The 25,613-nt window shown below is 33.9% G+C and overlaps 1 protein-coding gene across 1 annotated transcript in view; it reads left to right on the top strand.

Annotated features, from left to right (window-relative positions):
* Positions 1-25,355, top strand: part of LOC148952967 (vesicular integral-membrane protein VIP36) — a 52,582-nt gene extending 27,227 nt beyond the window's left edge. Inside the window, exons 2-7 of the mRNA XM_089088208.1 lie at positions 5,176-5,291; positions 8,889-9,086; positions 16,925-17,087; positions 20,641-20,807; positions 21,468-21,525; positions 25,113-25,355. Of these exons, the coding sequence (XP_088944334.1) occupies positions 5,176-5,291; positions 8,889-9,086; positions 16,925-17,087; positions 20,641-20,807; positions 21,468-21,525; positions 25,113-25,267 (857 nt within the window). The 3' untranslated portion in view covers positions 25,268-25,355. The remainder of the gene's footprint in view (positions 1-5,175; positions 5,292-8,888; positions 9,087-16,924; positions 17,088-20,640; positions 20,808-21,467; positions 21,526-25,112) is intronic.
* Positions 25,356-25,613: the final 258 nt, after the last annotated feature.

Raw genomic sequence — 25,613 nt, 5'->3', positions numbered from 1 at the left:
TCCATTCCACATTCCAATCCTCCAACTTTGTATAGATAGACAAGCTTAAGCAATTTTTACTTGGGATAAATGAGGAATCAATTACAAAATGGTCCAAAATCTCTCTGTTTTACGAGTTATTAATGAAGCTACTCTAGGGAGTCTCCCTTTGTTACCCGCACACCCTTCCCATGCTAATGCATAGGTATAATCTTCTGAAGATACAGGGGTTTGGTAGGTGTGTTGTGAAAATACCTCTGACACTGATCTGAATGACAACTCCCCTTACACCCTTCCCAACCAAGAAATAGTGGCCATACATCTTTTTTTTGTGTTTTTTGGCCTTCAACCTAGGGAAAATCACCCGCCCCCTCTCTACTCAAAAGTCAAATTCGTTGGCACCTATGCGAGTAAGGAATTTAGATTAATCAATGCTGAAGTCAATCAAAGCTATTAAATTTATTAGTTAATTTTTTTTCCAATTAGAATCATAACAAGTCACGTGTAATGAATTGAGGTTAAAGGACGAAATTGCTCTTCTAGGCATAAGATAATATATGTGATCAGAAACGCTCTTTTATTTTGTTGGACTAGTAGATTATCTGATTAGAACAATGTATTCATTATGTTTTTGAGTATAATAGTTGAACAAAAGATTCTTTCTAAACTTTATGAAAATTGAGGGCGATGACAACTTGATAGTATAGGATTTCCAAAAATTTCAATTGTAGTTAAAACAGTGATGAACTTTAAGAAGAAACTGATTGTCACAAATTTATTTTGAATTGTATTACTAAATGAATAATCTTGCAACAAGTAGATAACCCATTTTTTTTTATATCTAATTAAATCATTGTCCTAACAATTAAACTCTTTACATTTGTTTTAGAAGTTGGCTAAATTGTTAAAATTTGGACAGTTAAAGGGGATTTTGGCTCAAATACTCCCTACCTCCTTCAAGCATGTGTGTTCCAAGCATACAATAAATTTTCTCTAAATTGTCCAACATCCCTACTTTAGGGCCATAAATATGTAAACCTTTTTTTATTATGACAACCTTGATCCTATGTTTTTTTTCTCCTGACCAAATCATGTAAAATCAATGGTTAAGCAAAGCCGGTAGAAGGCTCATCAGATCGTAAATTTTGAAATATAGCTGCATTTTAAGTGGTGAAATTGATCCGAGCGTACCCAAGCATCTTTTTCTGTGCCCTGATAATCCCACTCTACTACTACTACTACTACTACTAACAACTCACCGCAGCACCGCAACTCAAGCCTCCTTTTTTACACCCGCCCACGAAGTTCACATTTCCTTTAAATCTTTCTTTATGACGTCGTCCCACCCCAGACGGGGACGACCTGCTTTCCGTTTAGCCCTAGATGGTTGGCCGAAAAGAACAATCTTCGGCAATATGTCATCCTTCGTCCGCACAACGTGCCCTAACCACCTCAACCTTTCTTTAATTATAGCTCTAGAGAATGGTCTTGAACCACATTTTTGGTATAGCCTATTGTTTGAAATACGGTCAGTCAGCCGGGTACCCAGAACAATCCTTAAGCAATTTCTCTGGAAAACATCCAGCAAATCTTCATCCGCTTTTCGGAGCGGAGCGGATGACAGTGACCACTGTCATCACTGTAGCTTCTAATATTCTAATATTGGTTTGCAGACTTATCTTTCTATTCTTCCACACTTTTTTTTAACTGTGAAAAAACACCCTGAGCCTTGGCTATTCTACTTTTAACATCTTCACTACTCCCACCATCTTTACTAATAATACTACCAAGGTAAGTGAAGCTGCCCACCTGATCAATCTTTTCATTACCCATCGTCAACTTTTCATCTTCACTTATTCCTAGCCTTAGTGACTTAGTCTTCCTAACATTAATTGTCAAACCAATTCTAGCACCCTGAACTTGCAAAACCTCTAAAACTTCATTCATTTTGCTCACACTTTCATCTAGGATGCTTAAATCATCAGCATAATCCAAGTCCAGGAGACTTTTTCCTCCCCATTCGATTCCGTGGTCTCCCATTGCCTTTCCTGTGGTCCTTAAAACAAAGTCCATCAAAATAATCCATATAAAGGGGGATAGAGTACAACCCTGTTTAACTCCTGATTTAATACAAAACCAGCTGCTAACCTCATTTCCTACCTTAACCGCAGCAATATTATTCTCGTACATAGCACTAATCACTTTAATGTATTTGTCTGGTATACCATACAAGGATAAAACCTTTACCAAAGCTCTTCTATCAACAGAATCGAACGCTTGCTCATAATCTATAATTGTATAAATTTTCCAAATAGCACTTATGATCGGAGTTGTGGAATAGTCTATAAAACATGATTCAGAGAACCACATAAAAATTGTAGCCCCCAAAGGCAAGGCTGCCAAGCCTTGCAAATTCCCGTTTCAAGGCAGAGGCTTTGTACACAGTTGATGTGTTGTATAGCTGCCACAAGGTCTCAAACATCTCTAGTAGTGCCTGAAATCAAGTGATGGGTTCTATGATCCCTAAAATTGAATTAAGGGCCTAAAGTCCAGTTTTAGGACTTCGTATACTTTGTTGTATTATGTGTAGACAGTTTTGTTTCTTCAATTATTTTTCAAATTCGGGCTTTTGAAGTTTATTTTAGCTATTTAAGACAATTTATGTTGCTATATGCTATAGCGTTACTATCTGGACAAATAGACAGGCTAGCCAGGGCTACAGCAACAACTCTAACCTAATAAAGAACAAACCACACCCCATTATCACCGAAATTTCAGAAGTGAATTTCAACAAAACAGTCTTATGAACTGAATATCCAAATTACCAGTGTTTTGGAACTTCTAACTTTATCCAGATTCAACTGACAAATAATTTGCAATTTTCAAAACAATTCTTTGGAAATCCAGGATATTAACTTGAAACGCCTCAAACGTAATGTCTGATGGAAATAAAAAGTAGCCATTGACATTGTTATTGTTGAAAACCCTTAACTGGAAGTTTACAGTCCTCCATCCTGAGAAAGAACACATGTTCAGAATCAGAATGCATCTTTAGAATTTTTGCTTTGTGTCCAGAAACAATGCTGTATGGCAGCACAATATGCTCCTAAGGAGATTCTCTGCAGAGAAACTTCGCAGGTGTTAAAAGCTTTACTTTTATTCACTCCAATGGCATTTTCAAGCCAGTTTCTTCTCAGAGTATTTTATATGTTGCCATGAAGTTTTCCACTTCAATAATCCAGTTATAAGGTGGAACAAGACGATTGAGGGAGAAAAGTATCCAAGCGTGCTTACAGTCATAGAAAAGTAGCTATTTAACATAGGTTTACAACTCTTTTTGTGCAGTATTTTCTCCTTCCATGAGAAGAGTCAGTAAAGAACGAACTTCTATGTATAAGTAAACTTTGGACACAAATTTATTTATAATGGATGGACTTATCGGATTTGGAGGGTGTTCATAAGATATTCCTGTCACTGATGGTTTGGCAAAACGGGTGTTGTTTCCCAGAAAAAGATATGACTTGTATATAGAGAAAAAAAGCCTCAGAAGAAAAAGGGAGAAACTGTGGCAGGACTTCGGGGCAGAAGAGTAGAGGAAATACAATTCTTTGATTCCAAGGAACTTGCTGCCAACGAGTTCCTGAAGGAAGCCCAGAATAGACTAAAGAATAGCAATGAAATGAAGGACATAGTCAATGCGCACTGAGTAAGAAAGGTAGTAGCTGCTCTCTAAACTCTTCCAAAGTAGATAGAGTTAAAGAAGCTGTTGCTGACTACATTCATGTTCCAGCAAAAGACAACACAACATGATTACTTTTTTAAATAAAGTTTTTGCAGTTTGGTTTGTGTATTTGAAAGAGAAAGTTTCAAGTATGAAAGAAACACTAAGAAAAAAAACACTAAAAAACAGAGGAATTAATCTGGAAGGACTAAAGGAGCCTACTAAAGCACACTCCTTCCAGGATATGCTGATTCTTAGGTGGTCTGTTTCTGAGTTATTTCTGGGGCTGTGATATTGGAGAGATGTGTGCAATTCATCATATAAGCTTTTTTTTTACTTTTACCGCGGTAGAAATTGAGAGACATCAGCGCGAAATTTATGTTCTATTTGTCTTTGTCCTCCAGGCGAGTGTCATTTTTGGTTGCATCCAGTGCATTTTCTTTCCTCGAGGCTTTCTGAAACTAAGTTTTAGGTCCAAAATGGTCCCTAGAGAAGTTCATATTTACAAATGAAAATATCGCTAAATTCCCATTTTTAGCCCTGTGAACTGGTGGCAGCCTTTACATTTTGTCGAAATAACAATCATCTACAGATTTTTGTTCTGTATAGTTGAAAGGCCCCAACAGAAAAAAAAAGTTAAAAATGGATTTAGTTTTCAGTGGATTGTAAATGGACGGGACTTTACCATTAAAGGGATTTTGAAACCATTAAAGGAATTTTGAAACGTAGTGGTTGTTTGCGGTAGTTATGTTTGCTTTCAGTTGGACTTCACCGTTCGTTTAAATTCTGTTCTTTTTACTTTTCATTTCTTCAAGACAGGAGCACACAATTTGACGTTTCCTATGGGGAAGCTTTGTGGTGTGGCCCCTGCTTCTCCGTGGTCAGTGCCTATGGATCGCTTTTACCCTTTTGTTTTGCCTGCAAACAGTCACGGTCTTATAAATCTTCGGAGATTCGCTTAACTATTGATTATATTACACCATTTTTCTTCTTTGAAATGATTAAACAGAAGGAAATATGGCTGTCAGGCAATGTAATAAAACAACAGTTGTGCTAGATTTTCGAATACATTGCAGGGTTTTCAGATGTCAGCTTTTATCTATTATCAAATCAAAATTGCTTCTTTTAAACAACACAGGACCTGTGAATGGTTGACCAGTGGAATTTAATATCTTTCTTCTTCTGTATGTATGGGTCTTTGTGCGTCTGTCTGTTACAAGGCCGTATTCGGCGGAAGGTTTAGAGGGTTTGATCCCCCCCCCCCCCGAAGTGTTTTTCCGACTCGTAAGAATGTAATAAAAATGCATGAAAACGCATTTTTGATGTGTTTTTAAAGTTTGTTGTCCCCTCCCCTCCGAAAAAGAATCCTGGATACGGCCCTGGTTTCCTATAAATATTTTTTTCCAAAGAGCTTTGAAAATCACGAGGGTTAAATTTGTATTGTCCATTTATTTTTACTATCCTTTTTTTTCTAGGTTCGGGAGTAACAATGCCGTATTGGGATTTTATGGGGAGTACAGTTATCACTAATAGCTATATTAGACTGACCCCTGATCTGCAAAGCAAAAGCGGTGCTATCTGGAACTCAGTTGTAAGTCTTCTTCGTTGTTTGGTATTAAATTCTGATGATAATAATAAAAAATAAACTTTTCTCATGAAAGTAAAGGTATTCATTTTTTTAAGATATGCAGAGATTAAATAGTGATCAGATAATTAAATAGCAATCCTAAAACTGAATGCGCAAAAATTGATCCAAATGTTGAAGAACTGTCACTCTCTAAGCCCTGGGCTAATATTTAACATAATATTTAACAGGCTCATGTTAAATCTTGTCAGTGTTATCATAGTAGGTTCAGTTTATGTGCATATATCTTTAAAAACTTGGGTATTAAAAAACAGCAACTAAATTTTTAAGTGAAAATTTTTTCTTGGTGACCAGTGTTATTTTAAAAGTTAACCACTTTCACCGATATAATATGATCGTTAAAGCTGCGAAATACACATGGTTTCAAACCGTTAACAGCTTAAGGTTCAAAAACGTAATATCAAATACTTAATTAACGAATTTGAATTATTATTCTAAGTTCTTAATATGCTTTTAGTCTTCAAAAATTTATCCAACCAATTCTGTATGTAAATGCAAACATAGATTTCGCATGATAACATAAGGCATGTTAGTGAGCCATTTCTTAGGGACTTATCAGGCAAGAACTATAATTATTGAGCAAGAACTTCAAGTATTTGCGGGAAAATAGCGAAATTTTGAAATTATCCAAAATGCCTTCATTTAGACTTTAAAGAAGCCATAAATACCAAGGGAATTTAACCTTTAAATAGTACCAAATCTGCCTATGAATGGTCAACATTGGTTCTTACGTGTTATAGCGACCATACCAAAGAAGTGAGGTTAGGTTAATCCTATGAAATATTCCAAAATATGATGAAAATATTATACTTTAGTAACAAAATTAAGGAAACTACAGACGAAAACTATAGAAATCAGGCCGCCCAGAACGCATTATATATTATATTAAATACCTAACCTTACCACCTCTATATATTCAATATTTAAGTAAAATATACCTGCAAAGTAGTTTCTGTCGCTCAGGCTAAGCTGATTATTTCCGAGTGGACAGAGAAAGCTGGTTTCATTACAAATCAAGAACGAAGTTTGGTCGCTATAACACGTAAGTTCCTCAAAGTTCTCTCTTTAGATTATGAAGAGTTAGAAAGAAAAACGTAATGTTTACATACATTGGCCCACAACAAGACAAGCTTCTTCGGCTGAATAACCGTTTCATGTTTTAATTTTTTTTTTTAATACGAACAAAATGATTGGTTGACATAATTACCCTTTCAAAAATTCTAATTTTCTGTTTAGAATAGGCAATAACCTTCAAAACGAAGCACTAATAATGATGTTATTTTAAAATATAAAGATGTGAATTAAGTTGTAAGAAGGTGAAAAATAATATCCAAACGAGTGTTTAGGTATTATTACCTTAACATTACCTGATTATTTACCTAAATAAAAAATTCTAAGAGATTGAGTATTATGACAAAGAATAATCATTCGCTTAGTTTCTGGCACATTTTACTGGAAGAGTTGATAATAATAATTTATTTACCCTCTTTTGTTACATTTCAAGAATGCACTAGATGAGTATGAATTAAAAAAAATTTTTCCTTAAAATAAGTTTTTCAAAGAAAAGTAAAGAACTCCATTAAACAAAAAATAAGCAAAAATAAAATATAATAATCTACCAAGCGTAAAACTGCCGCAAATCAGCATCGATAAATAACTGAAACCCAAAACGAACAGAAATTACAATAAATTATCGACTCAAACTCAAAACGAGCAGAAATTAACACAAGTTGGGCTAACACAAGTTGCACTTTACTGAAAAAAATATAAATGTTCTTACTTTTATAACTTTAATAAATCAAATAATATTAACATTTTGATTACTAATATCAGTATATTTATATTAAACTGACAATGCACATTCATTCTTATTTTTTCAGTAAAGTGCAAATTATGTTTTTTCCCCAATTTCCAATCGAATGAGCCCTTTTCGAAGTTTCTACGACAACTCCTTCGATACGAAGTGCCTGTCGAAGAAAGAAGAAGAAGAAAAAAAAAACACATTGTGGCCACATCGTTCTTTACTTAGGCAGCGCTAGCGCGCTGCCTATGATAAAAAGAGAAAGAAAGAAAAAACAAAAAAGCAGAAGCAGAAAAAGGAAAAAAGCACACAAGAAAAAAGGAAAAGAAAACACGAATAATTAAAGATTATTTAGTAAAGTGATCTACATATCTAACATTGAAAGAAAAGAAGAGTAAAAACTTAAATCAACATTAAGACAAAGGAACTATCAGTCTACCCCACCGCATATAATAGATGGTGAAGTGGAAAGTCGGTTATTTTCTTACATCGGTCTTCAAAAGGAGCCGATAATTTCGCCATCTTCAAACATATATAAAAAACATGGTATTTTTTTTTAGTAGTGCATGAGTTTTGGAACCACAGAGGAATACCAATAAAATACTTATCATACCGGTAAAATAGGAACCTAATTTTTTTTTCAGTTATAGAGAGGAGATTCCAAAATGGAATTATAAAAGCACATGCGGTGCAAACAAGGAACTTTTAAAGTTTTTGCTTTCTTCTAAAAAACGGCGGCCAAATTAGAATTTTTATGTAAATGCAATTGCTACTTTCTAAAAAGTGTGCTTTCTGGAAATTCAAGTTTAAGTCTGTGTATAGTATCAATCTAATTTCTTTAACTGCGTTTAATCAGTTTCCAGATGCTGTTATTTTACTTAAATAATAGAATGTAAGATCATTTTCTAGATATAATAGACAGTGATCTTATTTCTAGTGCTTAAATGAATTTCCTTCTTAACCTTCATTTATTTTAAGTCTTTATGCTCGTTACATTAAGGGGGGGGGGGGGGCTAGTTGCCCTCCGATAACTTTTGACTCTTAAAAAGGGCACTAGAACTTCCGATTTTCAACCGAATGAGCCCCTTCCGAAGTTCATGCGACGACTCCTTCCATATAAAGTACCTCTGGAAAAAAATAAAATAAATAATATTGAAAATGTCTGAAAATCCCAAGGCCATGCCCTACCTTACACGCAACCACCCATCATTTTTACGACGCTTCTGACAGTCCAAAAATTATGTAAATGCTTGAACAGTTCTGGATATTGTGGGGCTTAATTTTTTTTTGTGTCTCTTTTTTTATATTCTTTCGGTAATTTGCTCTAAGATTTTGCTTGAACTCTATAATTTCTGTGTTTATTGTACGAGGTCTTACTCGTGCTTCTAATCCAGAGATGGGAAGGGGGAGGGAGCTAACCTTAGAAAAGGTTTTTCCTACGGAAAAAATCGGGAAATGGCAAATAGGATATTTTTTCTGAAATAATGGAGAACTGTACATTATGAAAAAATTTAGATGCATCCGGGTTTCAGCGGTAGCTAGCAACCTAGTAAGAGACGATTACGTCCAATATTAAGCAATATAATAACCCATAACTCCTAAAAATAGAGTCAGATCAAAACAAAAGTACAACATTAAAACCGCCTTGTCCGAAAAACTGGAAGGAGCTGGCCCTCTCTTGGCAAAGCTTTACACTCTACACAACCTGTATAAGAGCCGTAACTGTACTTTTATGTTTATAGCCATGTAAGGTGCACAACTGGGAAGCACAGGTTCAGTTCAAAGTGTCCGGTAAAGGTAAAGATTTATTCGGCGATGGTTTTATGATTTGGTACACAAAAGATAGGATGGAAGGTGGGCCGGTTTTTGGATCAAAAGACTATTTCACTGGACTAGCCATCTCAGTGGACACTTACAGTAACCAGAACGGACCTCATAATGTAAGTACCTAGATTAAAAGGTTGTGACACATTTATTTGTTTGGTGTTCAATTTTATTCTGTATATATATTCTTTTTTCTCATCTTGTCTTTATGTTCGAGCCAGTCGTGTACCGGATTTAATGAAATCTAAAATGAAATGAACTGTAAGTACTGGGAAACATTTAAAAGTATAAATTTACGGGTTCTGACGTATAGTTTAGTCTGGGACTACTTTATATTTATACTTTTTTGTATACTTTTATTTATATTTATACTTTATATTTTAGTTTGGATTTTTGTCAAATTGGCTTCTAAAAAACAATGTTAAGTGAAATGTTTTTTCTTGAAAAATATGGAACCTAAAATTCCATTAAAGAATGTAAATTACAAATTTAGAGCAATATATTGAGGCATATATTTAAGCTTCCAATAATTGAGAAAACTTCTGGGAAGGAGGCCAAAGACACCCTGAATTGCTGACACCCTGAATAAGCCTCCACATCAAAATCTTAAGGGCCCTTTTGAACCGATAAATATTCACGTTTAAAGTTTGTATTCTCATTAAATACACAAGGATGATCCCCTATCTCCTTCAAAATGTAAAAATATGGCATCCATACTCATTGTTTTCATTTAACCCAACTCAGTTCTCTGAAATAATGTTGGTAACTAGAAAAGCTATTATATTTTGTTGGCTTGATTTTTCTAAACAAAACAGTTTAATCGAGTTTCAATAAGAAGAAATGGAACAGGGCTGAAAATGTTCTAACTAAGGGGTTCTAAGGATGATATGGTTAATTTAGAAGCTTAAATAATGTGAAGTGGTTTGCAAATGGGTGCTAACTCATACTAATTTACTAAGCGTAAAAGGTGTATTTTCTGACACTATGGTAATAAGCGTTTGGTCAATGCATAATGTTATATAATGTGGATTACCAATACCTGGTGATTCTAAACATTAAAGTATGCCTGCGGTAGTGCCTGCGGTAGTTTTGGCTGAAGAGTGAAATAGCTTGTGAGATTAATGTTTTGAATTGATGAAAGAAAATTTTTTGGTGTGTGATTATTGCTTTGAACTGAAGAGTTGCATGGAGTAAAAGAGGATTGGATTTGAATCATTATAAACAGAGCCTTTAATTACCGACGTTGGAAAAGGCGTTTGCCGTGCCAAACGGCTAAAAGCACTGCACGCTAGCAACATCGTGGATAAACAATCGTTGCCGGCTGAGGTAAGACTATTTGTCCATTTTTTTAATTGCTGCTTATTCATGGGGCGAAATAAAAGAAACCGTAAAGAAGTCTCATTCGAAGAGGATCAAAATGATTATTCGTCATCTTCACCTAAGGAGGGAGAAACTTTGTCAATTTCGACGCTGGCTCGGAGCTTTTCTGAAATTCTAACTATAGTGAAAGACAATGGAAAAAAGCTTGACGGTATCACGGACCAGTTCAAATCTCTGGAAACCCGGGTCAAATCGCTTGAGGAAGCGCTATCTGGCCAGTCGCAGCAATTTTCGACGATCCAGACCCATGTGGCGGCTACTGAGAATGAAATAATAGATGTAAAATCACAGATTAGTGTTGTTACAGCTGAGTCAGTGGTTCTCCGTGAAGAAAATAATCAGTTGAAAAATCAGTTAATGCATTGCGAGTATAGAATGAATGAGAAAAATATAGTGGTTTGGAATTTACCTTGCGATAATAAAGAGGAAGCTAAATCGATTTTCAAAACTGTTTGTGAAGAATGACTAGGTATAAATGAGACCCAAGAATTTGCTGTTACAGAAGTAAAAATAGAGTGTAGATATTTTAAAGTTACTGCTCGGTCTAAAGAAGAAAAAATAACGATTCTGAAACAGAGTAAAAAACTTAAAGGAAAGACTGTTTGCGGTCATAAAGATATTTATCTTAGTGATGATGCTCCGACGGCAGTGAGAGATATTAGAAAACGGCTGATTGAAAAAAGATCAAAGCTTGCTGATTGCGGTATTCAAGCATGGGTAACAAAATCGGTTCCACCTCTCCTTTGTTTTGATCGGCCAAATGGCCTGCGTGTTTCTTTCTCCGTGAATGACGTGATTCCTGAATTGTCAGTGCCGATAAATCCTCGAGGTGGGCCTATGCAATGCTAGGCGGGTTGTCATATTTATATTTATATTAATTATTTTAGTTTAATATGGTTTTGAGTTATTATTTTGTTGTGCTTTTACTTCTTTGTGGTTTTTTTTTTTGTGATAGCATATTAGTATGAAGTAGTGTTGTCTCGTGTTTTTTTATCTTCTTTTTTTAAAAAAGATGTTGTGGATGGAATAATGTAAAAAAAAAACAAAATGAGGAAAAGTATTAATGGTGTATAGTGTATAGCGCGGTGCGGAGCGTACCGGGTTGTGTTTGGAGTTCTTATGGATTGGTCTTGGCTTTAAGTGATACTAGGCCTGGAAACAGTAGTAGTGTTTTTTGGTTTTGATGAAGATATTTATGTTTCTAAATTAAAAGTTGCGCAGATTAGTCGTACTGAGGGAAAACGACTTGGAATGGAGATTACTTTTTTTTTGTTTTGTTTTTTTAATTGTTATTTTTTATCATGGTTTGCTGGTCTTTTGGGGCATGGTGTGGTTTCTCTTAACGTGGGGTTAATATTTGATAATGGATAGAGATAATCGTGAAATTCCATCATCAAGGTTAAAAGAATTTGAGCGGAATTCTCTTTCATTTCAGTCAATTTTTCAAACTATTGTAGCTGGTGATGATGAAGATACTTCTAGTAATTTTGATATCCCAAAAAATCAATATATATTTATGAATGAGCTGGTAAGAAAAAATGTAAATACAAGTAGGATGTCGTTTTGGAATTGCCGGGGTTGGAGGACTGCGCAGGATGTGATTGAAACTTTTTTGTCGGATTCAGATACAGATATATTAGGCCTATGTGAAACTTTTTTAGATGATTTTTCAATTGAAAATATACATGTAAAAGATTACCAATTTTTTCACATCGGTCGGAAAAGACAAAAACAAGGGGGTCTAGGTGTTTTGATTAAAAATTGCATACCAGCACGTATAAGGATTGATTTTTTGCCAATGAATATTGAAATGATTTTTGAATCTTGTGTAGTTGAATGCTCTTTTCCAAATAATCGGAAGCTTTTAATTGCAGTTATTTACCGTACTCCGTCATCCAGCCTGATAGAATTTAAAAATCATTTTGAAAGTATGTTGGATAAATTAGCTAGTCTTAATACTCCTTATTTAGTTATGGGTGATTTTAATATTGATTTAATGAAACTCCTATCTGCAGATCAGAATAGAATAGATAGAAATATTTTGCAGTTTTTGGAGGGCCCACTATCTTATGGACTAAACCCCGTATGTTTTGTTCCCTCTAGAATAGCTGATACATCATTTTCACTTATTGATAATATTTTTTCACCTTATAGTGCTGTTAATACATTTATTATTCCTGATGATTCATCTGTCCACTGTATAATTATGTCTGATTTTCTAATAAATTTTCCGCATAATAAAAAAAATCAAACCAAGCGTAGAGATTTTTCACATAAAAATGTGTTAAGGTTAAAAGAAGGGCTTGGTGATGTTGATTGGAGTCCTGTAATTGATGAGAAGGATCCGAACCAATCATTAGATAAATTTTATTATATTATGAATGAAAAGCTTGATCTTTTTTGCCCATATAAAAGCCCGAGAGGAAAGAAACTTACCCCAAAAAAACCTTGGATAAATGAATCACTTTTGAGATCTATTAATGAGAAAAATCGTTTATATAAAATTAGAATAAAATATCCCACGGACATAAATATAACGCGTTTTAAAAATTATAAGAATATGCTGGTAAGTATCCTTAGAGTAAGTGAAAGACGTTATTATGAAAATTCTTTTCGAAATTCAGATTCCCCTAGAAAAACTTGGAGTTTGATTAAAGATAAAATTGGAAGAAATAAAAAGTTGTTACACCCTGAAGTGTTATTTGATATTAATGGTAAAGAATTTAGAGGACCACAAGCTGTTGCTAAGAAGTTTAGTGAATATTTTGCTAGTATTGGATCATCTGTTGTTTCAGGAGAAGTTGACCTTTCTTCCCCAAGGTCGCATAAAAAATATCTACCGCCCACTGAAGATACGAGCATATTTATGGCCCCGGTTACTTTTGCAGAATTTCAAAAGGTCATTAAGAATTTAAAAAATGGTAATTCATTGGGATATGATGAACTTTCAACTAATTTGCTAAAAAATATTGCAGGTGAAATTTTTGAACCATTGCTTCATATTTTAAATTTATGTATTTTCTCAGGTACATTTCCTAAAAAATGGAAAATTGCACGTGTAATACCATTGCATAAAAAAGGAGATAAATCTGATACAAATAATTATCGTCCTATTGCAATTTTATCACCATTGTCTAAAGTATTGGAAAAAATTTTAAAAGGAAGGATTACTAATTATCTAGATAAAATAAATTTTTTTACCAAACATCAGTTTGGATTTAGGGCAGGCCATTCGACGGAACAAGCAGTTGCAGCTCTTGTATTAGAAATAAATGACTGCTTAGATAGTAATTATCATGTATCTACTGTTTTTTATGATGTTAAAAAAGCATTTGACACTTTAAGCCATGAAATTCTTTTTGATAAAATGGAAAATTCCGGTATAAGAGGGAAAGGACTAGATATAATAAGATCATACCTTTATGGACGTAAAATCGTGGTAGATGTTGATGGACATTTGTCTAGTTTAAATGATCTTGAAGATATTGGTGTCCCACAAGGATCGGTATTAGGTCCGCTTTTATTTTTGATGTATATTAATGATCTCCCACGATGTTTGCAGGGAAATAATGGTCTTGCAATTTTATTCGCAGATGACCCAGCTGTTTCTGTTAAAGCGAAGGATTCATCTACATTGATTCAAAATCTGTTTAACACTGTTAGTTCAGTTAATCGATGGTTTGTATCTAATTATTTAGTACCGAATTTTAAGAAGACTGAATTTATGGTTTTTGGTCATTCAAAACGTGCTACTAAAAAAATTTCATGTCAGGAGCTTCAAGTTGGTGAGCATAAAATACGTAGAGTTCAATCGTATCGTTATTTAGGAGTTTTTATTGATCCCCTTTTGTCATTTCAAACTCATATTGATCATTTAAGGGTGAAACTTTCGCAAAATATTGGGTCTATGTATCGTTTGCAACATGTTTTTCCATTTTCAATTTTAAAAATAATTTATCATTCTTTGATTGCTCCTTATTTAAATTATTGCACAATTATTTATTTAAATACTTTTTGGACACATATAAAACCCCTACAGATCCTTCAAAATAAAGCAGTGAGAATACTTGGAAATTTTTTACATCGTCCATCAAAACTTAGAGATGCATCGGAAACTGAAACATTATTTCTTTTCTTGAATTTATTAGATCTGAAACATATAAGAGAACTTAATATATCAATATGGCATTTTAAAATACAAGATCCTAGTAGTTATTTTTATGAAAAATCTCTGTTGATTCTGCCCCCTCCTTCGGCTCTTAGGTGTTCTGGAACATATCGAATTCCCTTTGTTAATTGTGAAAGATCTAGATTTTCAATTAGATACCAAATACCATTTATTTCAAATAAATATAGGCTGAAAGATAGAATTCAAATTGAGTCATTTCGGCAAATATCAGTTCTAAGGAAGAAAATATTAAAATTATGTATTGACCAGTGATGGTGGAATAGAAATTTTTTTTTATTATTATTATTATTTTTTTTTGTTTATATTTGTTACCCATGTTGGGATAGCCTTCCATGCCCCACTTGTCCAGCGTTTGTTTTCTTTATGTTTGTTATGTTTTTTGTTTTTTTCTTTAACCAGGTTTTTTTCTTTCTCTCTTTTGTTATGATGAGGAAATGTTTTTTTTTTTTTTTTGTTTTTTTTTTTTTTATTATTAATACCCAATTTTACGAGCTTTGCTCTCTGTTGGGGGTATATGTTTTTTTTTTTTGTTTTTTTATTCAAATAAAATATTATTCTTCTTCTTCTTCAAAAAAAAGAAAAAAAAAAAAAAAAAGTAGGTTTAATACCATTTTAACTCTATGTTTGCATCGTATGTGTGTTTTGTCCTTTTTTAATTTGTTAATTTTTTTAACTATAAAATCAACTCTTTTCCTAACCAGGAAAAAAATGGGTTTAATTTCACCCGTATGCGAACTTCATTATTTCTGTCGTTCTTTAATTCATACATTAGTAAAGAATACCTTGTTTTTGACTTATTTTTGCTTCACTTACGTGGGTAGTATTATTAGTACAGATTGTGAAGGTAGTGAATATGCCAAAAGTAGAATAGCCAAGGCCCAGGACGCTTTATCACAGTTATAAAACAATGTCTGGAAGAAGAGGAAGGTAAGTGTGCGAACCGAGATTAAAACACTGGAAGCTACAGCAATGGCAGTGGTTAATTTTGTATATATTTAAGATTGTCAATACAATCTTACATAATGTGGAAGGCTGACCACAGAGAAGCGTAGAAGAAAAAACATTTACAAAATGTACAAAATTTTGTACTATTCAGAAAAATATTGGGCGTTGCAGAAAATTCCTTTTTTTCCAACCTTTCCCCCTCTCCCCCTGTTTATGAATCAAGATGCCTGGGTGAAATTCCTAAGGAAAACTCTTAAACTGAAGGTTTCCATGGACCTACTATACTCATCTACTGCTATACCTATCTTTCTGGTGGATACCCATGAGAAACTTCAGTTTGGGTCTTACACTTTGATTCAGTGTCTTTTCTAAGTTTTCATTTGTTTTATAAGTGTTTGTTATTCGAATTCTGACTCAACGAACAAAAGAACGTTCAAGTTGACTGGTGCTAAGTTTCTTTATCCTGTTTTCGGGTCCCACATTGATTAAAACGATAACCATGGAAGACGACACTTGATTTGCCCGAATTGGATGGAAGTGATTCATCCAGAAAGAGGGTCGATGATCCATACACAATTTGTCGTCTAGGATTATTCCATGGGACACTGGTAAAAGGTTAATTATTTGGAGCATTTACACAAGGTCAAACAAATTAAAATTTTAGGTGAGGAGCAGTCAATAGAAATATGAAAACTTGGGAATATGTTGATTGGCAACACTTCTTCCTTCTTAATGCAAATTAAACTACTTTGTCCTTTTTCGCATTAAATAACATAATCTCTGACTTCCTTTATTTTATTTAGTCAACTTTTTTTTCCTCCAGCAAATACTCCTGATTTATCATTTTTTTTTTTGTATAAGTCAATTACACAGATCTGATCCTTGGGGAGGGGAAGGGAGCGGTCAGAATCAGAAAGTTTGTTTATATTTCGGGCCACTGTACACAAATATGCGCCATTAAACAAGAAGAGAGATGGATACAAATAACTATTAATGTGTTAGATAAGTACTGAATCTGTGACGAGCTTGTTATAGCTTGTTAGGCAAGGTACATATTATCATTTTCAATCATGCTAAACCTGCTAAATAAAAAACTATGCTAATCTTTAAATGAGTATTTAAATAAGATAAATGAAATATCAGATTTGAATAATTTAGATTACTAAACTAGCCTAAAGGAGCATACAAGACGTCATTCAACTTGACCAAAATCTTATTTAATTCTGAACTGATCAAAGAGAATGACCGAATCTAAATGATTTAATGAGTTCTATAGGCGACAGCTCACACAGACAGACGACAACATAACTTATTAGTAATTGAATAAGATGGAACCAACTTACATTTAATTAATCTTTTACTTTTCTACCTCGTATACTTCTGTTGACTTTTTACGTCATATATATAAATTGACTCGTACTAATTTAATCTGTTTTTCAGCACCAGCACCCGTATATATCTGCAATGTTGAACAATGGCTCAAAGAAATATGACCATGACAAAGATGGTACTCATCTTCAGTTAGCAGGCTGTGAAACGAAAATTCGGAATCTCAAACACGACAGTTTCATAGCTATTAGCTATGAAAATGACGTTCTTAAAGGTGATTATTGATTAGTCTTCTATTTTCATTTTTATGAAATGTTTCTATGGACAGGTGAAAAGATGTGTCTTATTGTGACTTTTGCGAGGTTTTTACTGAATAATTTGTATGTTTTGTGATGAAATCTGGAAATTTCTTTTTATTGACAATCTACAAATTCTTTGGTGAGTTTGGTCTATGGTAGAAACTTGATTTTTATCGAAAAAAGCATAACCTGGATAAATTATAAGACTTTTTTTCTAATAACTAAAGTTATGGTTTCGCTAAAGGTAATGATGTCTTATTTAACGAGATGAAAAGACATAGAATTTGTATAAATATGTATAAAAGACATAGAATAATGTATAAATATGTGTGTATTGAAAGACCGGATATTTTTCGTTTTGGGAGAGGTAGGTTTTATATACGAATTTTGGGGGTGGAAGTAGATGATGAGTGCAAAATCAGTTAATTGAGATGTCTAAATCAAAGAGGATGGGAGGCACCCCTTTCTGTTTTTAAACATGGCTCTTGGGATTATAGTTATTTGTCGTTCTAAAGAAATATGCAGTATGTATATTTTACAAATGGTTTCTGGCTGCACTAGAGTAGGTAACTCGGTGTAATTGAGGTCACTAATGACATATCTCGAGTCAAGATTGCAAACTGAATGACTTAAAATAAATCACACTATGAACATATCTTAATTGTTTCTGATCTATAGCAAGGCTGGTTTGAACAGTTTTTTTTTTTAACACGACGCAAAATGGTTAATGTGAGTGAAATGAAACAAAACACTTTTTGTATATATTCGGCAAATGTTTGGTTTTTTGATTCAAGAATTGTTTGGATCTTTGAATACAGATACTTTGGTTAAATCTGTCTTTAAGTCTTTTAAGGAAGAATGATGTTAAGCAAATATGACAATTTTATTTCAGATATTTTAAATTTTATCTTTATCTCTCCCCTTCATATAGGAATTGTAGAATAGTTCCTAAAATTGGTACCCAGGTTTAATAGTAAATGTACCACACCATGCTGCACAGAAAGGTGTCAGCTTCAGCGTACTCCCAGTTTTTGCCACAGTTTAATCTGTTGTTGTTCTGTTAGTTGAAGTGTGTTTTAGTTTTAAATTCCATTACTCTACAAATGTCATAGCTTTTGTAATGTGGGTTAAATATAAACTATTGCCATCATTTTAAGACTGTCTTAAAGAAAAATACTGTATTTGGGTGTTTCTCGACTGTCTCTGAATTAGCAGGATAGCTGTTATCAATAGCGCAAACAGCGCTGTTTGCAATTTTTTCATATTCTACTCACAGTGCACTTTTTTTATGTTCATATCAACAGTGCAAACAGCGCTGTTTGCACTTTATCATATCCTACTAATCAATTCCGGCACATTCAGAAAATTGTATTTGGGTGTTTCCCGACTGTCTCTGAATTAGCAGGATAGCTGGTATCAATAGCGCAAACAGCGCTGTTTGCCTTTTTATCATATTCTACTCACAGTGCACTTTTTTCATTTTCATATCAACAGTGCAAACAGCGCTGTTTGCACTTTATCATATCCTACTAATCAATTCCGGCACATTCAGAAAATTGCATTTGGGTGTTTCCTGACTGGCTCTGAATTAGCAGGATAGCTGGTATCAATACCGCAAACAGAGCTGTTTGCCTTTTTCTCATATTCTACTCACAGTGCACTTTTTTTATTTTCATATCAACAGTGCAAACAGCGCTGTTTGCACTTTATGATATCCTACTAATCAATTCCGGCACATTCATAAAATTGTATTTGGGTGTTTCCCGACTGGCTCTGAATTAGCAGGATAGCTGGTATCAATAGCGCAAACAGCGCTGTTTGCCCTTTTTTCATATTCTACTCACAGTGCACCTTTTTTTATTTTCATATCAACAGTGCAAACAGCGCTGTTTGCACTTTTTTCATTTTCCACTAATCAAATCCGGCACATTCAGAAAATTTTGGAAGCGGTGTGTTCATCTCTAATAGGTGTAATAAACAGAAAGAATAAATAGAAATAAAAATAGTGTGTGAAGTGTAAGGTCACTATACCTTCCACTTCAAACATTGTTTTTTATTTTTATAAAAATCATAAAGGGGAATTTTTTTATTTTTATATAAAAGGGAAATCGTAGGACATTAATATTTGGGATTGTGTTAGGGCCAGAAGATCCCTGACCTGCAGCCGTGCCTAAATGGTCACATCAAAACTCCTTGATGACCTCTTGGCAAGTCAAAAATTACTTGTGGAATGTTTTATACTATGTATTATTTTTGAGCTTTTGCGTTGCAATACTAACCCCAGTAAGAGCCTTGAAATTTCTGCGGCCCTTTTTTCATTTTCATATCAACAATGCAAACAGCGCTGTTTGCACTTTTTTCATATTCTACTAATCAATTCCGGCACATTTAGAAAATTTTGGAAGTGTTGTGTTCTTCTCTAATAGGTGTAATAAATAGAAAGAATAAATAGGAATAAAGAATAGTGTGTGAAGTAGAAGGTCACAATGTCTTCCACTTCAAACATTGTTTTTTATTTTTTGTAAAAAACATAAAGGGGGGGGGGGATTTTTTTTATTTTTATATAAAGGGGAAATTGTAGGACATTCATATTTGGGATTGTGCAAGGGCCAGAAGATCCCTAACCTGCCGCCGTGCCTAAGTGGTGACATCAAAACTTTTTGATGACCTCTTGGCAAGTCAAAAATTACTTGTGGAATGTTTGATACTATGTATTATTTTTGAGCTTTTGCATTGCAATACTAACCCCAGTAAGAGCCTTGAAATTTCTTCGGTATAGACTATGGTGAAAATTAGATACCTTTTGTGAAGTGTGTAGGCTACTTACATGTTTTGCCTTCAGATGGTTACACTTCAGCCTCACATGCAGTATATCCTTTATATTTAGATGACCATACTTTAGCTATTATAATTTTAGCCTCATATTTGTAACTAGCAACTTCAGAAGCCCTGAAATACCAGCTTTGGTGGAAGTAAGAAATTATCTAGGGGATATATACTTGCCGTTTTTTGTTGATGACAATTATATTGCAATCTTTAACAAATGAAGTAATACGTTAAATAAAAAATCATAATAAAGTTTTGTTATGTTAAGAGTGACCCCCCCCCCCCCAAAAAAAAAAAAATCGTAGATTTAGAACTTTACGGAAGATAGAGATTATTTAATAATTCTAACCTGGTTTTTGGTATGATTTTTCATCACAGGGAGTTTAAAATACTAGTAGTCAGTCGGAAAAGAATCTCTTCTTCTGTAATTTTTAGTTTTAACTAATAAAATCATATGTCTATAGTCATAATTTAATATGTCTAAAGTCATAGTCATAATCTACAGGGCTGCGCTGATCGTAGAGAATACATTAGTGGGGTCTTAGGTGGGTGGGGAGCTATGTGGTCGAGAGTATTTAATTCGCTCTTGAAAGAAACCTATAAGTAGTAAGCGATGCTTACTATAAGTAGTAAGCGATGCTTACTACAGACGTGTAGTAGTTTTCAGACAATCGAAGAGTTATTTTGTATTTTTTTTTCTAGTTTTCACTGATGTAGAAGGTAAAAATGGCTGGAAGCCATGTCTTGAAGTTCCAGGTGTAAAACTTCCAACTGGATATTATTTTGGTGTTTCAGCTGTAACGGGCGAGCTATCAGATAATCATGACTTGATTTCTTTTAAGCTGTACTCTAAGGACATGCCAGGCCAGGTAGCTTTTATATGTTTTTCTTAATCTCTAATGTAAAGTTTTATATGTTAAGTTTAAATTTTTAAAAGCTGAAGTTGTTAAGTATTAAACTCCTTGCAATTCTCAAGGAGGAACAACTCCTTGGTTTTACTTTGCCAGTCAGATTTTTCAGTCATATGCAAGATTCGATGGTAAAAGTTAAAGTTAGGTTAAGTTATAAATCTCAAAATGGGATAGAAACCTAACCTAACCTGTCACCATCTAACCTTACATAACACTGACAAAACTGAATGGCAAAGTTGACTGAATCTCAGCAGAAAAAAAAATTCAGATATTCACCGGTGAATGTTGAAATTCTCCAATTTTGGTCTTTCACGGTAATATTTAAGAAAAGGAAATCTTTGATCATTCGGTTTTGGCTTGAAGTTAAACTCTTAAATGCTTAAGTGGCCCGTACTGTACATGCGAAAATGTGATTCGTTTTAAACTTTTGGTTTTAGAACTTCGCTTGTTCTTGTAAGTTACTTGTTCCCCGGGGTCCATCTCTTATGTTTAACTGCCACACGCTTAATATTTTGTGTTGGCCATTATTTAATTAAAGTTGCCATGGCAAAAATAGAAACGATAAGCCACTGATTTCTTTGTGATCGTCTTTTTAACTAATTGTTTCCTTCTCTATAGGAGTTTGAAGATCGAAGTGATTTACTTCCGACTGCAGAATTCTTTGAAGCTCCACGTGGTGAGTCGTCGCTTTTTCCTTAATTTAAATGGTCTTTGGAAATTAAATGAGTGTCTATAGTGTCTTTACATATAAAATGGTGGATTGAACTCATTGAATAATTGTTTGCGCATAATTCGTCTATCAAACAATTTAACTATTTTTTTGTGTGCTGGAAACAGCGGTTTACATAGGGATAATAAACATCTAATAAGTTATAATGAAGAAAAATTCCAACCTACCCCATTCTCCCCTCCACCAATGATAAGTTGGAGCCCCCTTGAAATTGAGTTCCGACTACTCATTCCAAACAAAATAGGGCGGAGATTGTGGGAGCTCGTTTATTGTACATGGTTACTAAAGGCGCAAAGAAATATTAGTGAAGAATGGGTTCAAAAATGTGTTTAAATAGGCCTAAGTAACAATTTAAGATAAATATACAGGGTGTACCTGAGGAGTGCCGCCGACTTGAGGAGGTGTACTTGAGGAGTCAATGTTACTTTCAGAAAGCTGGGACATTACTCCCACTACTGTCACATTCTTAGATTCTACCTTAAGGCGATTTGTCATCTTAAAATCATTTTGCGAACCTCAGCGTTGGCTGGTCGTGTCAGTGACGAAGGGTCCATTACCAAAATTCTCCCTGGAGAATAGCCACTACCCATCGAGAGCTATTGAGTATCTATGGTTCGACTATGAAATTTGATTGAAAAGACATTGATATTTTACGAACCATGTGTCAGCAAAGTTTCCAATCAGAGCAGATAACCCCACAGATAATTTCCAAAGCTGCCAAATTGCTCAAATGGCATTTCTCTTGAGCTGATTTTTAGAGTTTTAGTATCAGGTATGCTAGAATATTTTTAGGGACTGCCCTTTCCTGAAGTTAAAAAGAAAATTCTGCTCTGTTTAATTAAAAAACGAAATTCACACGTTTTAATTATCTAAGTTTCACTACAACTGGTTTTTTATCTCCGGTACGCAACGGGAGAAGTTAAATAGTTTTTCTAAGAAATCTGGGAAAGTAAGTGTCAGCTATTGGTTTTCTATCGCTTATTTGGATCCAAGTTATGTATATTAAACATCAAACGAAACATTTTGTGATGTTTGTATTTCCTTGTTTTGGGTTGTTAGTAATCTTCGGACTGGAAGGCGTACCAGCTTGGAAACAGGCTTTGATAATACAATTAAACGTTGTTTTTGGACAATATTATATTTTTGAAGCGATTTAATCCTTTTTTTTAAACGTTATGAAATTATTGAAGGTATGTGTACTCTTTTACCCTGTTCCAAGCATGTCGACAAAGTATATGTTACCGTGAAAGACCGAAATCAAACCTTTTATAATATTAAATAAAAAAAAAAAAAAAAAAAACAATTTTTTTTTAACTGAAAGTAAGGAGCGACATTAAAACTTAAAACGAACAGAAATTATTCCGTATATGAAAGGGGATGTCATCTCCTTAACGTTCCTCTCTTCATGCTGAAGTTTTTATTGTTTTAAAAAATACATTTGTGAGAAAGAGTCAAACTATACGTAATAATTTCTGTTCGTTTTAAGTTTTGATGTTGCTCCTTACTTTCAGTTGAAAAAACCTGTTTTTTTAATTTTTTTTTTTTTTTTAATTAATGCTGGGAAATGCGGCACTTCCTTCATGGTAATGTCCCTTCCCCCATGAAAACTTCCTCCATGGAAAGATCCTCCCACGTAACCCTTGACCCCCCAGTACCAGACCCCCCCCCCCTGAAAACGGCTGTATACTTCCTAATAACCAATACCACATGTAAACATTGAGCAAAGCTCATAAGTTGAAGCCCTTCCCTATGGGACTGTGGGGGATTAAGTCATCCTGAAAGACATAGTTATTATATTTTTTGACCATGCTGAACCAAATGGTTATCTCAAAATTTTGAATCGAGTGACTTTGGGGAAAAAATGAGCCTGGGAGGGGGCCTAGTTGCCTTCAATTTTTTTGGTCACTTAAAAAGGGCACTAGAAATTTTAATTTCCGTTCAAATGAGCCATCCCGCAATATTCTAGGGCCACTGGGTCGATTCGATCACCCCCGGAAAAAAACAACAACAAATAAACACGCATCCGTGATCTTTCTTCTGGCAAAAAATACAAAATTCCGCATTTTTGCAGATAGAAGCTTGAAACTTTAACAGTAGGGTTCTCTGATATGCTGAATCTGATGGTGTGATTTTCACTAAGGTTCTATGACTTTTAGGGGTGCTTCCCCCTTTTTTTGAAAATAAGGTAAATTTTCTCAGGCATGTTACTTTTGGTGGGTAAGACTAAACTTGATAAAAATTTATGTATTTGAAATCAACATAAAAATCTGATTCTTTTGATGTATCTATTCGTATCAAAACTCCGTTTTTTAGAGTTTCGGTTACTATTGAGCCGGGTCGTTCCTTACTTACAGTTCGTTACCACGAACGGTTTGACTGACGAAGCTGACTGAATCCAAGCAGAAAAAAAGGAATTTTGGATATACATCGGTGAATATGGATTCACCAGATCTCGGTCTTTCACCGTAACATATACATGTCTGTAGGTTAGACAAAACAGTGAATCACCATTTTGATGAAAATGAGCTGTTAATAGCATCCATGTTCAGAAATAATATGGTATAACATATTAAATTTATAATTATTAATATGGTATAATTATAAATGTTATGTTGCTGTGGTATAGTCACATTCATCCAGGTTCAAAAATAATATGGTCTGAATTTGTCCCTTCTAGTTTAGATTGCTTTTAAACAAAAAGTATAAGAGATTCCTCACAGTGAGGCTAACAATAATTTATCTCGTCCTTTTTGAAATTTCTTTAAATAGAAAAAACTGATCTTTAAAGTCGTCAAAATGGGATTTTTCATGACCATATTGTGACTTTGTGCTGTAGATGCATAATCTTAATTACCTTAATTTAAACTTGGAACATCCTAACGACTTTTCGCATCAGCAGCTTCTCTACATCAACGATGGTATCTATAATTGTTAGATGATTTTGCTGTCTTTTCTACCGAAACTTCTATGAACGCTCCCACTCTTCGCAAACGTGGGAGATGTAGAGTCATTATTCTACAGTGTTGTTGTAGAGCTGGTTCTGTTCGTTCCGATAGCTCATTTCCTGAAAAGATGTCCTTTCCTAATATGATATCCTTTCGGAAAGGACTTTTCCTGCGGAAAGCGTTGGTACGGATCTTGGAAAGCTGTTTTTTTTAATGATATCATGTTCGACCGAATTGGAAAAGATTCATAAATAATTGAAATTCATTTTATAATCGAAAATGCCGAAATTTTGAGGGCAAAAATCCAAATAAAATAAAAATGTTGCCTCTTTAAAGTAAAAAATTGATTTAAGATAATTTAAAACTAATTACAAAAATCCAATGTTTGATTTAAAAATAAAAAATAAAACGATAAAAAACGTAAGGAAATATTACGCCAAATTGTGGGCAGTTGAAAAATTCTTATTAGATTTGTGTAAAAAGTTGCATGAAAAATGCAGTGCAATTATTTATCTCTAATAAAGTATTCAACAATATTAACGTTACATAATTGTTTAGTTTTGGTTAATAACTTTCTCCTATTTCCAGACAGGGCTGAGGACGTGAAACCATCGGCACCGTTTCGAAGATTTTTCACTTTTATTTTTTATTTATTTATTGCTTTACTTGTTATTTGTGCCATTATTGGAGGGATTTGGTATTACCAAAGTTGGAACGAAAAGAAGGCAAAGCGATTTTATTAGGATGAACTTTGTTTTAAAATTGTTTGTGATTTTATACTTTGATATTATAAAATCATCTTGTTTGATGAGAAAATTTGTCTTCTTCTTTCTATATAGCGCGTCGCTAATTTGAATCGTAACTTGCCAAATCGACTTACTCAATAGACCAACACAGATTTTTCGCAGAACGTTCTGATTAACTCTAAAAATTATCGGTAAAATCTGTTTGGCTCAAATCTGTTTAATGCTTGCTAAATTTTGGTATTAGTGAAATCTCATGATTGGACCTTCAGATTAGAGGTAATCGTGTTTACTTAAAAAAAAAAAAAAAATAGCAGGGGAGTAAGACATTTTTAACTTAATCCTC

This window comes from Artemia sp. Qi Xiang Cuo, chromosome 4, assembly GCF_049724085.1.
Source record: "Artemia sp. Qi Xiang Cuo chromosome 4, ASM4972408v1, whole genome shotgun sequence".
NCBI classification, from domain to species: domain Eukaryota; kingdom Metazoa; phylum Arthropoda; class Branchiopoda; order Anostraca; family Artemiidae; genus Artemia; species Artemia sp. Qi Xiang Cuo.
The sequence above is the reverse complement of the archived record's forward strand: the minus strand, read 5'-3'. Positions and strand labels throughout refer to the sequence as shown.